General features: G+C 38.3%; 1 protein-coding gene across 1 annotated transcript in view; it reads right to left on the reverse strand.

The window, feature by feature from the left end:
- Positions 1–1,581: 1,581 nt before the first annotated feature.
- FCHSD2 (FCH and double SH3 domains 2) overlaps positions 1,582–17,453 on the reverse strand; it is a 162,503-nt gene continuing 146,631 nt past the window's right edge. Inside the window, exons 13-20 of the mRNA XM_075050264.1 lie at positions 13,422–13,583; positions 8,971–9,105; positions 8,066–8,149; positions 7,756–7,933; positions 7,169–7,389; positions 6,020–6,149; positions 5,797–5,879; positions 1,582–3,851 (exon numbers count right to left, since the gene is read on the reverse strand). Of these exons, the coding sequence (XP_074906365.1) occupies positions 3,768–3,851; positions 5,797–5,879; positions 6,020–6,149; positions 7,169–7,389; positions 7,756–7,933; positions 8,066–8,149; positions 8,971–9,105; positions 13,422–13,583 (1,077 nt within the window). The 3' untranslated portion in view covers positions 1,582–3,767. The remainder of the gene's footprint in view (positions 3,852–5,796; positions 5,880–6,019; positions 6,150–7,168; positions 7,390–7,755; positions 7,934–8,065; positions 8,150–8,970; positions 9,106–13,421; positions 13,584–17,453) is intronic.

Raw genomic sequence — 17,453 nt, forward strand, 5'->3', positions numbered from 1 at the left:
TCATTTACCCCCACCACTTCTGTCGAATCTCAGTCTCGTTATCCTTTTTGACAATCTGGGAACCAGAGCCATCAGAGGAAACCCCAGCTCTAACGGAGCCAGCGATGGTCCCACTGCCAACTTCCAGAGACCAACATTTCAACCTCTGCGCTGGGCAAGTTCCCCATACCGCTTTTCTAAATATCCCAAGCAGAATATATAACCACGGAGCTTTTGTTTTCCCTCAGCACCTTACTTTGCCTCTAAATGGCCACTGCATGCTATCAAAATCACAGCCATCTCCCACTTGCAGGCAAATGGCAGCAACGGGGGCTTGCCACTCAGTTGGGAAAGCACTTCAGGGTGAAGAGATTTTCATGGAAATAAGTTATGCTCATGTTAATGGCAAGAATGATGCAATCACAGCACACCTGCTGAACGGGCATTATCTGCTTGGTTTGTTTTGTCACAGCACAGCTTTTAAGGGAGGGGGAAGGAGAAAAAGTAGAGGCATGAAGGGGGCCTGTTAAAAATGGAAGAAATGAAAACTGGCATCATTGGTGGATTGAAGGATTAACATCATTTATAAGCGATACTGACGGTGAAAAGAACCTCAAGCAAAGACGTTTGTGTGTGATGCAGCGAGAAAAGAAGACACGCAACAAGCAAGAAGCTAAGAGGACAAAGCGGTCAAAGCAGCAAGCCAGGACAAAAATTTCTGGAGGAGCACCGTGAATGCATATAAAAAGCAGGGGAAGATGGGATTTCTCAAAGGAAGAGGCTGCAGGAGCTCAGGGGAAAAAACCATAATGATGAAAGTCTGTGTAACAGTTCTGTGTGAACAGTGGAAATGAAAGATTAAAGATCTAACCCAACACCGCGGCAATGCCCAGTGGCTGATCGTGCAGCGAGCTGTGTTCAAACAGGGTAAAATAGTCTCAACTCCAAACAGCTGAAAGCAAGAATCGGGAGGAAATCAGCACGCAGAGCTCACGTATCACTTACCACCTAACGTAAAAAGCACTTGCCTTTGAGAAACTGAAATTAGCCAAGCGAGGAGCTGGTCACCAGAGGGTGGCTTCCGAGTGCCGGTAAGAAAATACAACATGGAAACCCAGAGCAAACAGGGATCCTAAAGCTAGAGAGGTTTGGGGTGCAGTGGAAATACTCCTCACACAATTAGGCAAATCAACCCTGTTAAAGGACAATCACACTGAAGAGTTATTATCAATCACTCTCCCTTGCTTTCTTTACGCAATTATCCTAATTGCATAAAGGCTATTAAGCAATTATTTTGATAACTGGAGCTTTGTTACTGGCTCTTCATTTCTGGCATAGTTTTGTTCCTCATATAAATACCACCTTAAAGCGATACTTAAAGATCGCTTTAAGTACAGGCATAAGTGTTTTCCTGAGCAGGAGATTCAAATTTCTGTGTAAAAGCATAAACCATAAAAACGATACCCAAGAAAATGTACATTTTTATCCCCAAATGCCAGGTTCTCCCGTAGTCACAGATCTACGCCGAAATCTTCTACCAACATTTTGCCATAGGCATAGCAGCGGTGTCTGTATCAAGATAACATCATGGATTTAGTTCCACTTTTTTATTATTCAACTTTTTATACATAATAAATACAAACTTTTTACAGCCAATATAAAGAAAGCATTTGCACCTATGCTTTCAGTGTACTGACGCTGTACACGATGATACGTCGAATACATGCCCTGTATGAAGAAATCATAGTTAAAAAGGAGGCATATTTTTACAACTTTTCTTTTTTTTTTTTTAAATAAAATTAGCAGCTCTTACAGAAAATATTTTAAAATACAACTAAAGAGACTTTAAATAACACTTTCTGAATTTTGAAAGTCCAGGTATGAAGGACACAGAAAAACTGGCCAAAGAAATTGAACATGAACATTATGGCAATACTTGCTTTTCTTCTGCATTGTGAAGCTTTCAAAATTTTTGCAAACAGTTAAATCTTTTTTAAAAACTTTTTTTTTTTAAACTTAAGAATAAGTTTGATAAACACATAAAAAGACCTCAAACAGATCAACAGGACAAGAGGTGCAAAAGAATGAAAAATATGGAAAAGACTTCATTGGACAGTCACCGATTTCATAACTGATCCATGAATTGTTTTCTTCAAACAGCCCCACTCTTGGTTAAAGATCCCACTGGGAAAGGAGATTGGCAAACACAAATGTCTCAGAGACCCAGCTTGGGTTGGGATTTACAAGTATGTGCAAAGTTTATGATAAAATCTTGTTAGATGATTTTTTTTTTTTTTTTTGTAAATGCAGCCTCAAAAAATAGCCCTTGTTAGTAAACTAAAAGTAGAAAACTTACTGGCTTAGAAACAAAAAAAAAAAAAAAGAAGACATAAGAGCGCGTTCAATAGAACCCATATAACAGCTCAAAAAAACCAACCCTGTGATGCCTTTTAACTGAAACTTTGACCTGACGGAGATTGCTGAAAATAATTTACTAAGTACACAAAGAAAAACCTGTTTTCATCCAGTTTTTCCCTTTCCTCTGACCATTTCTCTCCACATTAAACCTCAGAATATCCTCTGTCCTTTTCTTTGAAACAACAACAACAAAAAGCTCCCTTTTCAGAGATCTCCAATTGAAAATTAGTTTTGAAATTCCTTCACTCTCTATTTCTTGCCTAAGAGTAATTTGAGACCATAGTCTTGGCCACAAAGGCGGGCTGAAGGCTTTGCAGAAACCAGAGCTTTTCCTGGCTCTCCGGCTTTGGCTAGTTAACGGGCTTCGCATGGGAAAATGCTACAGGACCATCCAATGCAAAAACTAAATAATGCATGTAAATACTCTAAATGTAACTTCTAACTCTAGCCAGATGTTTTGATGACAAAGATACACTGCTAATGTTGGATAATAAAGTACACGGCAATAACTGGGATAAGAGTGACCCAAATACTTTAAAAGAAAAAAAAACCAAAACCCCCAAAATCTGCTAAGAAAAAAAATGAAGCTCAATTTCCAGATCTAGACAAAATCTCACTTACTTTTCTACCAGTTGGTTTATGCTATGGAACAAGATGTTGCTACTAATTCAGCACCTCCATATTAGATACTCTATTACTAAATGTACTGCATAAATATTAATACAAAGAACATAACAGTTTAACTGTTAATTATTGAAGAGGTGTGCATTAATGTAATTAACGCCATATGATCTGCATCAGTTTTCCTTATCTATAAGATTATTTTCCGGTTTCTTCCTTTCTGCAAGGGGATTAAAGAGGAGCCAGCCTCTCCTTATACTTATTTTTCAGTTCCCTTTTTCATTCCGCAAGATCTGATTAATACCTAATCAGACAAGTAATGCTACTTGAAGAATTGACAATCTTTAACACATTCCTATGGCAACAGTAATATACTGTACTAATGCACGTGATCAAAGTATGCTATGACTAAGTTGCATGAATGAGGCTCTTTCCTCAGCCTCTGTACAAAAATTGACCATCTTCAGCCAAGAGAGAAACCTGCTCCAAGGCAATTCCTCTGCTCGCTGTTTGGCCGGTCTTGGTTTGTGCTAAGAGAGGAAGAATAATGTATATAAATCAAACCAAAAAAAAGGCACAAAATATTCATGACTGTGGGAAGGAATCCGCCATGTCACTGTCACATAAAATCCTCCCTATCTCTTGCTCTATAGTAAAAGTCTTCATCATGCAAAGGTGCCTAAAAACGAGATTGACCAAATACCGCGTTTGGTCTTGATTGTAGCACTACTACTTAACTAGTCCAATCATTACACCAGAGTAATTTCCACGTCCTCTATCTTCTCTGTTGTCCGGCGATGATGCTGTGTAGGGGGTGGTGGAGCTGCTCGCACCTGCAACAGCCAGAACCAGCCTGTAACTATCAGAAAACTGTCAAGATTTCAGAATTTGTATAGACTAAAACTGCAACTTTGGGCTCATACCTCAAGATGATGCAAATATATTGAGATCAACAGAACTACTATGAGTAACCAGCTGAATTCAGGCCCAGTAGTCTCCAATTAAGCCATCAAGGCTCTTCCTTATAACCTGTCACCACTCTCAGGTGATTTTTCTCCAGGATGACTAGCAGTCATGACGGGGGCAAACACAGAGTGAAATAACTTATCTATTCTGCCTGTACCCGTGGATAATCCAGTACGTAAACCTGGGACAGACTTTGGACTTTACACCAAATGCTGAAATCTGCTGACGCCCTTGCCTGGAACTTACATGGACTGGAAACTACAAGAACGCCTTGTTGCATCTATGTGGCTTACTAATATTTAATCAATCACTGACCTGAACAATATACAGCTGAAATCTGATGCTATTTTTACACTCTGCCACATCAATAAAGTTATTCAAGCTCCTGATAGAGATTACCTTAAGCGCTAACAGCATTTCATGAAGCAGGGTTTTTATCACATGATTTCAGAATAAACCAGAGCGACTTGCTATGGAAAACATGAATCGTGGAGCAATACCATAACAAACTTCACAATATTTTCAAACCAGGCGTATTCAAAATGCAATACTAACAGAAATCCTTTCAATTAAGGCCTGACACTGTAGTATTATCTTGAAAAGACAGTAAATGGCAAGAAACTTGTGAAGAAAACATAAATCTACAAAATGGAAAAGCTGAATCAGTGTGTTTTTACATGGGAATAAGACAACGTGGAACTTCTCTGTTCAATACTTAAATACTCAACGATGCAGTACTACCTCTGCCTTGCCTATGTCAAGGAATAAGGCTAACTCACTGACTACTGGAATATTCAGAATATAATTTCTGAATATCCAAAAATGCTCTTTTTCTGCAACTTCATTCATTGGGAATGCCAGGAAAATACAGAAGTTACATCTTAATATGATTTGGTTTAGGACTTTGAAACTCCCAAAACTTGATTTCAAAGTTAATCTGAGGAGATGGATTTTGCAAATTTTAAGTGATTAAATTCTTCCTTTCCTTTTCTGGCAAAATCCCTCTTTCTAGACAGCAAAAACATCACAAAATATATAGATCTTATTGTCAAGAACTTTTAATCCAAAACTCTTATATCAAGGGGTTTGGAAATAAATGTAACACTAAATGCAACGGAGTCCCAAGGACTGCATTTTACGTCAAACTGCTGGCAAACAGATTTGTCTGCCAGCACAGCAGAGAAGAAGCAGTTGTACAAATCATATCATTAAACTGTTCTGGCATTTATTCACTACCTCTTTTTTAGTTCTGTTTAGGGGTTATTACATGTGGCAAGAACAGAAAAAACCTCCCAGTGCCTGAAAAGGCAGTATAAGTTTATTGACTAACATCTATTTTACTATCATTATAGATGTAATTGCCTCCCAGGTTAGATTTCATGATTCATATGCCTCACACAGAGACATGCAGGTATTACATCTATGAAGGCAGATACAGGAGGGCAGGTTAGATGAAGCATAGGGGACGGATAAGATTCAAGGTCATCTTTAAACACAGTGACTTACTGTTTAAACAAGTGCAGCTTTGTTTTGTTCTAGTGTTCACTTAATCTCAAATAGCTCTCACGTTCTATAGCTTTTTGACACATCTATGGTATTATCAAAGGGGAGTAAACAGACCTTTCCCCGCGCCATTCATCTGAGATACTGCTTTTTTTTATACGTAGTAATTGGATTTGCAGAACACAGAGAGCCAAATCATCAGGTGCTCTATCACCACCCTACTTTGAATGTATCTATCCTGATTTACCTAGGCTTGGCCTTATGAGTTTGTAGCTTCAATAAAAACAGCAGCATTTGGTTTTAACTTACAGGTCGCAGTTTGCCATATGAAGTTTCCGGAGGAATTCGCGGAGGCTGTGAGAATGCAGGGGACTCTGAACTGAAGCTGTTTTCTGAAGGAGTAAGCAACAACCCATCACAAACAAGCCACTCGGTATTGCTGAATTAACTCTGTGTTGCAAAAAAGCTTCCCGCCCGCCACTGAAATGTGAACTTTCTAGATTAAACATTTAGTTATCACAAAATTTCTTACCGTTAGTTGATGGTGATCTGGGGAAGTACTGAGAACCTCTTTTATCCGGACTGTGGTAGGGACTAGTGGGAGGCTGGTCATACAGTGGCAGCGGTGGAAGGGCATTATTAGGCTTCGGAGTTGGGGATACCTGTGTTAAAAAAAGACAGGGGCTGCAGAAAGCCTTACTCCTCAACGGTTTTTATGTACACACTGAGGTGCAGCAAGTTCTGTGACACATCAGGGTGCTAGGAACTTTCATCTGGTGAAAAACTATCTGTCAAAAGTGCTGTCTGGTACGTTTGGGAAGGAAAGCCAAGTTATCAAACAGTGATTATATTTTTTTTAAATCATAGGTTGCCACTGAGCAGAAATTTTCATCCTCTCCCAGATAATTTAGACAGACTTTTTGAAGGTTATTTGAAAAAAGACAATTGGCCAAGTGTGCCTCTCCACTTATATTTACACAAAAGCATTAAGATAGTGAGTTTTATCCCAATTCAGTTACATATATATCATTTCAATGTTAAATTTTCATGGTCTTTTCAAATCAAAGAATAAAAATACTGGAGAAATTACTTTGTAGGAAACATAGAAGTCCACCTTCTAGCACCACGATTACACATGAGAATGTGTCTGATTTTCTAGTATGATATAAGGATTACAGAACTATACTGGAATGAGGACGTTTTTGCAAAAATTACTGTAATACAATATTTGGCAGTATTCTGCCCTTCAAAAATTGAGAGGATACAGAACAGATTTAAGTATGAAAACATTAAATTAGGGCTGAGAGAGCCTGTAATTCTCTTTTTGCCAGGTTCTGTTTGATGTCTCAGTCTATGCCATAAATTAATTACAGGAAGTAGACTGTAAATTTTCTCCTTTGGTTCATTTCCTTTCTACCCATATACTTGCCTTTATTCACAAATCTGTTAGTTTTGCCAAAATATATCAGCTGATAATTATTAGGCTGGGTAAAAACCTAAAAGGTAAGCGTTCAGAGTTGTTTGGTCCGTGTCCCGTCCCCCCCCCCCCCCGCCCCGCCTCTTAAATTGGTTCTGATTTTTTTCCCCCCTCTAAAGTAGTAGCAGATCTTTGCAGCCTGGCAAAATTGCCCTCACAACGTAATATCATATGTGCAAGCTAGCACCTCAACTCTTTACACACCTGAATATCTCCAATCCACTGAGTCTCTCCGTTTTCTGAGGCTGTAAGCTCTTCAACTAATACTGATGGGAACACCCCAATGCGTCCATTGAATTCTCCTTCCCAAAAGCCATCATCATCTTGATTTTCCTTGTTCAAGATGCGGATGATCGCTCCTTCTGGGAAGGACAGCTCATCATCTGTCTGGCCCTCATAATCATAAAGTGCTTTTACAAAACAGACTGAAGAATGGAAGAGGAAAAAAAACAGTGTAATTGGCATGAGCTTAAAAAAAATAACAGGTACTATACATACTTTTACGGTTGGACTTGATGATCTTAAAGGTCTTTTCTAACCTAAATGATTCTATAATCCTATAATTGCTGAGTCAAATTATTTCAGTTTTCCTTAATTTTAGCTAATCTCAACTCTATGAGATAGGCAGGTACATTACACAGATTTGGTATCAGATAGATAATTATTGAGAACAGTTGTACTCAGTTACAGGTCAAATATCAGAAATTCTCATGTGTGACATCCAAACTCGATATGCAGAACGCTTTCGAGAACAAGCTTAATACACTATTTATTTGTTTATTGGTATTTACCACTGGAGTCTCCATTCAGGCTGCCTGAGACTAAGTCGGCCTCAGTGGAGTTATTTGAGGTGTGTGATCGACTATCCAGTGCTGCAAGGGACTGTAGCATACTCAGCAGACTGCTGGATGTTGGGAACTGCAGGTACTTCTCTGGCACATAACCCACTTGACCCGCTTTATTTCGTGCCTGTAAGTAAATGACATAAAAGATGCTCTGCTTTTGCATACTACTATGAAAATAATCCAAACACTTTCTCCCATTCCAAGTTCTATTTCTAAAAGTGATAGTGAAAAGAAAACAATCTCAGAAAAATGGTACCTTTACCCAGTCTTCCATATCTCCATCTTCAATAACCTCCAATACCTCATGTTCCTCTATGGTCAATTCATCTGGCTGAGAAGCCTGAAGTATATAACAGGAAGATTAGAAAATAAAAGTGTTTTCAGGTGCACGGGACAGGCAGTGTAAAGAACATTCTCATTCAGACTTTTACGAAAACTTATGATTTTTAAAAAAATGAAAATTTTATGATGTAGCATACTTTGAAATGTATTAATAAGGGTTCTTCTGTATACCTGCTGACATTCCCAAGACCCTTTTTCACTCAAGAGGATAGATGGAAGCACCCTGAATACCACCCAGCGCGTCAAACCCTATTTACTTTTGAAACCCTAATTACTCCCTACTCTGAGACTATGTCGGCCACTGGCTTCAGCTACCGCAGTGGTGTGATTTACAGCTGACCTAGCAGCGCTAGCAGAAGTAAAGAGCATGAATGCAGTTTGTCAGCAAAGCTTTGACTCATGAATGGTGGTTTCACTATTATAGTACAAAGAAGAGCTTTGTCATACAGCATACAAGCATGCCTAACACTGAGAAGGCGTTTCTAATATAGCCACACCGGCTCAGCAACAAAAATTAGAACGTCTTCTAATGGCAGGCACACAACTGGTCTCCTTGAAGCCAGACAGAGACATGTCTACAATTCATGCACAGACTTCAGTACCCTGCTGAACTGCAGTTTAAATGTGTTTCACAATGACATGGATTTCACACTGCTGCAGTTTTTCAGAACTAGATGTTAGATACATTTAATGTGCACCATTATTGAGCCAAATGCTGACATTCTACCCCAGACTCCTACAGAACAGTTACATCTATTACTTGTTTGTTGCATAATTCATTTTGCTAATCAAATTAAAAAAAAAAAAAAAATCACAAACCTTATATGAATAAACAACTTTGCAGGTGAGAGGATAATTTCTTAGAGTACCAGAAGGACTAGAACTACTGTCATCAAAAACATCCATGCTGTCTTCAAACTCTTCACCTTCTTCCTTTTCTGCATCAGCATTAATCTATTAAAACAAATTAAATATGGCATTATACTATCAAATAAAAATAAGTGAAGAAATAACAATAAAAATTAATTGATCAGTATTCTTCAGTGTGGTTTATTTACTACTTACGATTATTGAAACCGGACAAAAAAGAAGACTAAATAATATTCAACATACAATTCTCACATAACACCAAGAAAGCAGCCATCAAACAAAGCAAATACAGGGAAGCAAAAGAATAAGAGCTGTCACCAAATTACATCTTTGCTTAACTCAGCTGTACTTCTTCATTCAATCACAGGCCTGTGGACTTTAAACAGAACTGTAGAAGATTTTGGAAGCTCCAACTCAACTGATGGACATTTATCTATTTTTTACATAAGCTGTGAAACAGTGACTAATGTACTTTCAAGATGCCTTTTCAGAGGCATAGCAAATACTTGAATGGAAAAAAGAGTCACTTACTGAGAATTTATACTACTAAAAGATTAACGTACCTGTGACCACGAGTTATGAAATGAAACTGCAGTGGAAATACTTAAACTTGAAAAAATAAATAAAAATATCAGCCTTCCAGCTGGTGTATTCTGCACAATAGATTTGCTCCAGTTTATTTAAAAAAAAAAAAAAAATCCTTAGAGAAAGAATGATTACTAAAAACTAGCTATAAAAGTCTAAATAAAACCTGAAGTCAATACACTGGAAAAATACAAGTTTCTATAAATGTAGTTTGGGCAACATTGACATGAGCTGTGCTTTGGCCCTGTGCCTGGATTAAATTTTGAATAAACACTTTATCTCATGTGAAAATAGGCAAGTCCTTGGAATGAAAGGCAACACTGTTACACATTTGCCATCTTCCCTGTACTTATTCCTTTCAGTTTGGGACTGAATTTGGTATTCCTCATGAAAACTAAAAGGCTGATAAATCAACAAAGAGACCAACAAGGCACTGTGCATGCTCCCTAAACCAGCTGTCTCCATACCGCTGCTCTGTAACATCTTTCTTCTTCTAGACCTGGAGTAGAAGAGCACAAAGCTTCATCATTTTATGACTTATATTAATTTTTATGTTATGATTTCTAGACTACATCCTTGTAATTCATATGATTTTTTCTCCGTTCATTTTCATTCAAGTGCAGTTTGCATCCTTTGCTATTTAAATGCGTTCATGGATGTTGCGGTAACAAAAAAATCACTGTCCTGCCTAGCTAATGCTTTGATATATTACCAACCAACTATAAATTATGGCAAATTTAAGGTTTCCCCCTCCAGTTTCTAACTGCCTTTTGCTGTGCATGGTCTATGTCCCAGCAGCCAGAGCTGACATTCAGCTGACAGCCACGCGAAACATCATGGAAATTAGTGTATCATGTCTAGAAAGACTCGTTCGTAAAACATCTGGTCCTGGTTTTCTAACATGAGGAGAAAAAATATATTTTAATTTTCAGTGTGTGGGCAGCTCAAACTCCTTGAATAGGATCGTTTGCAAAGTAGGCACATAGAAGGAAAACAGCATTAATGACACAGAAAACTTAGCAGTTTGTTTAATAAAGCTCATCTTTCTACGAAGTCTGGTAATGAAAGACAGCGTAAGCAAAGACTAAATACATCAGCCACAATTATACTGAAGGTATGTAACAGACAGCAAATACAAGAATAAACGCAGGTAAGAAGGTGACAAGAGAGCTTGATTATACATATGAAAAAAGGTAGGCAAATATATATCTATATAGATCTTGTTTTGTTGTACATCCTACACAAAAGAGATTCGATACCAAAAAGAATACCAAGAGCCCTTTTTTTTTTTGTCCTCAGAAATGCAGACACCCTGGCAACAACAGAGAACACATTTATACTAAACCACCTCCAGTCTGATTTGGCTGTGTGACCTGTAGGAGCTAAAAAAGGCTAAAATTTCCTGCCAATTCACTAACAAAGCGGTCTGCCGGAGCACCCAAAGGTATTGATCAGTCAGAGGCAGTCTGCAATACGTGCATTTAGGGACTGAAAATGCAATTTGTTTCGCACAGGTTACTGGTATCAGATGACAATCAGGCTTGAATATGAACCAGTAACCTAATAGTTGAAAGATGCTATAACCTTTTACAAATAAAGATGCTATATCCCTGTACAGTTAAAAGCATCCATTTTCATGTTCACAGTAAACGTACCAACTGCAAACTTTATTTCTAACTCTGCAATACTGTACTTCTACTGTACAAATGTTTCTTGTAATTGTAGCAAATACAGCAAATACAAAACAAAACACAAAACCCATAAAGACATTATTCTCTCTTCCTTTTTTGAATAAATTACATAGTGTTTACAATATATGTTGCACGCAGCATAGGCACTGCATACGTTTTTCAGGTGACATTAAAATTCAAAATGACAGTTAACTTTTTGGTGGCATGTACACTGGAAAAAAAATGTATTCCCTCCCAAGATTATGCATTTCATCATTACATCAGAAAGTCAGCCAACTGGATAGGTGACGGGATATTAACTCCTTCAGCTCCTTACATTACCATAATAGGTTAAATAAATACAGCGGTATCAAGGCATCGATGTTGTTTTCTTCTTTTTAGCTCTTTAAAAGAAAATGTATCAAGAGCTTTGCTGAACAAATTATGTCATGACAAGTACTGGCACAAAGAGCAAAGGTGTGCACAACGTAAGGATGGCAGATAGCTGGTTTCAACATTAAACACTGCCTGCTCTTCAAGGATGAAGTGAAAGTGCTGCTTGCTATATGCTGCAGTAATTGTTCTAATAACTGCAAGCAGCGTAATTTCGGTAACAGTTCTAAGAATTCCATCTATGGGCTGTCCTCATCTGGCCTGCCAAGGTCAACAGTGCCTTTTTTTATATGGGAGCGTACGTAAGTGTAAAAGGGGAAAATAAGAATCAGAGTTTAACCTCCCACACTGTGGCATCTGCTGGCTCACCAGGGACTAGCACGGGGTTTGGCTCCAGGGCCAAGTGTTGGCATGTCCGATGAAACAGAGAACAAGGTACTGGGCACAATCCAACATGCACAACGGGAAGTTAAAGGAGGTGGAGTACAAGAACAAAGGGAAAAAAACACTGTTAAACACAGCTATGTAACATATCCTCATCTATCCCGGCTAGAAAGGATATGAAATGAAACTCGGCACAAGAACTCCTTTGGCATTTGGGAAGGCTGAAGCCTGGATCTGCATACAACAACCGTAATCTCTAATTATACTACTAACCACGAGAATAAAGCCTGCAGAGCAGTGATTATAACAACCTTTACTGCAAATCACTGTCAATGTGTTTGAGCTCTGCACGCAACGTCCTAGAAGAAACATCCTAACACCCTGAAGAAAGCAAAGAGTGGATTCAGGAGTCTCAGGATTTGTTGAGACTCTATTCAGTGCTCGCTCACTTTTTTGAACTAAAGTTGACACAGATGAAAATAGCTGTACATCCAAAAAAACCTTTCCCTCTAAGTGTTTGCCACCATTACCAAGAAAACAATAAAGAAGTAGAAAAGCATGAAGAAACAGGAATGAGCAGGATTTTTTGTGTGTAGATAGCACATACTTGCTGAAATGGAGATTTTGTTTCTCTTAGGTGGTCAGCGAAAGCAAGCCATTCTCCAAATCATTTGCAATGCAGTGAAAAACCACATCCCCATGCCCCCTGAAAGCTTTGTTATACAGAAGATATATTCTTATTTTAGTTGGTCACCGGTGAAGAGCAACAGATTGGTTAGTTTTACTGCCAAAGGTGACAGCTCAGCATCGTGTGCCATGTAGGGGGATTTAAAAAAAAAAAAAAAAAAAAAAAGGTATTATGAGCTTTATGAGCTCTTTTAGCAGTTCCTCTTTTCTGAACAGGGTTTCTTCATTCAAGCAGTTGTTCAATTCAGCCATCACTATTTTGAAACACTTCATTCTTCGGGGGGGGGGGGACGGGACAATTTGGCAGAATAAAGCCTTTCATCCAAGTATCTCAGATAACATCGTAAACTATTAATGAAACTTCAAAGAAACATGCAGACTTTTTCTTTTCAGGAGATGGCAAATAAATGTTATGGCACTTGTCCAAGGTCAGAAAAATCAATCTAAAGTAAACTCAGCAACAGAACCCAGAAATCCTTTTGTTGTTGTTGTTGTTGTTTGGGTTTTTTTCATGAAATTCAGACACATGCTTCAGCCATGTAAAGCTACAAGATTCTTCCAGTTAGCTAAGAAACTACCAAATATTATCAATTTTGTTTTATACTCAATATTAAGTTAGGAGTTGCTACTAGGAAAGAGCCACGTGGAGACAAGGTGAGGTTTACATGTTGGAAACCGTACCAGGTGTGAAGAGCCGTTGTTGGTTACTGAAGGCAGGCTGGCCCAGCGTTCGTTTTCCAGTTCTTCCATCACTTGGTTCATGGCGCTTTTTAGCCAAGTATCCACGGACACACCGATCTGCTTCAGCAGATCGAGACGGGCTTCTGCTTTCAGCTTAATTATCTGAGAAAATAAACATGCACAGGTCAGAATTCTTTCAAGATTACATTTCACTCCTTGCCACGATTCAAATGCGTTATTTCCTGATCCGCAAATTATTCAGGTGGCTCCGAAAGCTGCTCCATGCGGAAACAAGTCCAGTTCTTCATTTCCTTGCCTGCAGGAATGTGGTGTGAGCCAAGAGACAGGGAATGGTTTTCTAGAGATGTAAAACTACAGGCACAGCCAATTTCACAAGTTGGTGTTTTTAAAATAACATCTATTAGTTTATGCTAACTTTCTATTCATATATTCTAGTGGTCGGTTAGTTTAGATTAGTTACAAAGCGCAAAACCCCAGACAAAACCCAGTGCTTCACAGTATTTTTAAAATTGGGAATACTCCTGGGCTGCAGGCCCTGGATGCTCTTTTGGCTGGTGACTAAACTGGATGTGATACACAAATAAATCTGATGTGATAAACACACACAAACCCCCCACCCCCCAAAAGAGGCTATTTTCCATCAGCACTTGCCAGAGATCACACGGACCTTATTCGTTATGGAAATGGAATACCCTAATAATTCCAAAATCGAATAAATATCACACTTCAACAAACAGTTTCATGATTTTTGTCTTTAGAACAGAATGAAAATTTAGGTTTTCTGACAGCTGGGTTCACTTCAGCATCCTGGCACACTTTCTGGCCGATGAAGCCAAGGCTTTAACAAATTCATGGCAAACCACCACTCTGATCCAAATTATTTAACAGTCTAAACAGAAGAAATGAAAAAAGTAGCATGAAGAAATTCAGGAGTTCAAGAAATGCAAAATTCAGAATTTCAAGAAAAGCAGAATTTCAAGAAAACAAAACCAGAATTTCAAAGATCACATCAAGAAGTAGGGGCAAACCTAGGAATAAAATCAAGGATATTTATGTCCAGTCCAGCCCGATCACAATCATCCTGCTGCACTTGCTCACCAGAGGAACAAAAAAATCAAGTGATTTACCAAAGGTCCTTCAGCGAGTCACTGAGGGAGGCAACAACAGAAACCCACTGAACTGCCCTGGAGTTTTTCCTGCATTTCCTTTCACAGCATTGTTCATTCTTAGCAAGTTACTGTGCAAGTAGCAAAGTTTCATCTCCGTTTTCACCCTTCCAGCCCCTTCTATGGGGATCAGAAGCACCTTACTTCAGCATCTCTGCCTGTATTGACGCATCAAGTTGTCATTGGCACTGGGAAACCAAGCAAAAATAGATGGGTCTAAGCAAAAATTAGAGGGAAGTTTTATTTTCTGTAGTGGCTGAAGCACAGTAGACTATGCAAGAATGTATGCACAGTGAATTAAAATGCCAACTGGTGCTACATAGATTTTTATCTCTCTTATGCATATCCTTACTATATACAAAATTTTGTGTTGAGCTGAAATGATACTGCTATTTTTCTTGGTTTTGACATGCTGCTACACTTTATTATTATCTTTCTATTAAGAAGATAAGTCAGAAAATAAATGACTATAACTTTCATATAGCTAAACCCCCAAACATGGATCCATTTTCATTTTAAAACTATTTGCAAAGGTGACTTTAAGCCTGTTTCAAACAATGAAACTACTTTTGAGAGATACTATTTTTAATTATGTTTAGAAGAAATGTGATTTTTAAAAAGCAGGTAAGTTATTAGAGTAAAATTTATTATGTGAAATGTATCTTCATATGGGTACAGCTACATGCACGCACTCTCCCACATAATTAGGTATGGAGACTGAAAGATTGGACAAGTTTGAGAAGTATTTCCCACGGGAAAAGCCAAAGCGACTTAGCCAAGTGAAGTTTTCTACTTCTCCTTGCAAGCGGTCTTCAGGTGAATGATTAACAGGTACCATAAATGCTGTTCATATAGCCGGGAAAATGAGGAAAAAAAGTAAAATATATGAATATGCATCACACTACTTCAGTCAAGATTCAGAAAATACTGATTTAAAAAGAATAAAAAGTCCAAAGATCAATCCACACATCAGCATTTACATTTAAAAGGCAGATCCTTTCAATTCAATTGCGGCATCAAGCATCTTCTGAAAACCTTGTAAGTTAGTATGGCCTAAGACCCAACGTGAAATTTGTAAATATTTACAAAAGCAATACCTACGAGAAGGTCTGAAATCAGAAGTGTTAGATGGTGTTAGAGCTTTGAGTTCCAGGGGCAAATGGAGTAGGGATTTTATGCCTTTACTGGTCTTAAAAGGCAATACTTCTCACTTAGTTTTTTTCCTTTTGCCCCTACTTACATTAGTTTGTATATTTTAAAGCTATAAGAACATGGAAACAATAATAAATTTAATTAACCATTAACCTTTTCTTTGGACAAATTTGTTTTAGGAGCACTTATCAAATTGAGAAGTGGATTTCTCATGGTATCAAGCTGAACACTTTTAAACCAAAGATCTTAGCACAGAAGGGTTGTACCAAAAAAGCTGAATCCAGGGATGCCAATTCCTGCACGTGAACACACCTCTCTCCTGTTAATAAGTATTCAAGATTTTGAACAAAAACACTGTCTAACCACATCTGCTTTGAAAGAAGGGGAGATGAGTGGCTCTACAGCACCCAGTGAAGACGAGCACTGATCCTGCCTCTCATTTGGGTGCTCCTACACCCAAGATGAACTACCTGCTAGCACGATGCTGGAGCATGGTCAGCTCCAACCTTGGCAGCTGCACATTAACATGCAGACGCAGACAGCTGTAGTGTGAGAACAACCTCCTCTAAGGCAATTGATTCATATGGGGTTGATTTGTGACTGTGGTAGGGTAGAGGTGCGTTAGCGGCTTTGGTGGACACGTCCTTTTATTGGTTTTTTTGAAACTGTGATAGATTGACTTAATGCAGGTCAATGCAAGTCATTTGCTTTAGCTTGTTAATGAGAAAGTCCCCATTTTATCATGTTATCGAGCTGAGGTACCTCCGTGTTTATATATACCTGTAAAGTAGCTATCCCCTAATATGTCTTTATATTCTTACATTATATTACGAGGACTTTCCATATGCCTTCAACCAGAGTTGCCTAGGAAATGATCAGCCTAGTTGTTTTGCTGTTTTACCTTGTTATGCAATTTCCAATTAGCTTGAGTTATGCAACAGCAATAAACATTAGTCTAGGCATGCTATAAACATTTGTAGTTCATATTAGTACTCAGTCTGCTGTAAACCATGTTGTTTGTGCAAACTTGTTAGCTAAAATAAACAAGCTGCTCCAAGATCCTTGACTGTACTTGCTAAGGGTCAGACGAGAGTTTTTAATTCAAGGTACCCAGCAAATCCAATCGAGTTACCCCACTCTATTTATGCATAGTAGTCTTAATAGTCAACAAATGTTTGTTCCAAACCACAAATGTTTTGAGCTTCATTCCATTGCAGACAAGCCATAAAAGTACTTACAGTATTAGGTCAGGCCTGCACTTGAAAGATGTATAACACTATTTACAAGCATACATACATACTTTTACCCAAATAATCATACTGGTAGACCAGGGTTAACAGCTTCCTACTTACATGAAAAAAAAAAAAACCAAAACACCGAAAAACCAGACAGTAGTATAACTTTATTCTGCTTCTCACACAGGAACAGCTACATATTTAAAAATACAAGCACTTCATTCAAATATCACTATGTCTAAGTTAGGTGGGGTTTGATGCTTTCATTAAGCCAGAATAAAATGTTGAGTAAGAGGGAAACAAGGGATCACCCAGTGGAAATATTGGTGTTTTCACCAGCATCAAGTCATGCAACAAGCTTTTCTGTATGTGTACCCAGACACAAGGTAGGCTCTTCCCTTTGGAAGGTGAGGTTTCTGCAAGCTGGAGTCCTGACTTTGTGCAAGGTGGGTCCCTCC

This window comes from Buteo buteo, chromosome 18 (genome assembly GCF_964188355.1).
Source record: "Buteo buteo chromosome 18, bButBut1.hap1.1, whole genome shotgun sequence".
Taxonomy (NCBI): domain Eukaryota; kingdom Metazoa; phylum Chordata; class Aves; order Accipitriformes; family Accipitridae; genus Buteo; species Buteo buteo.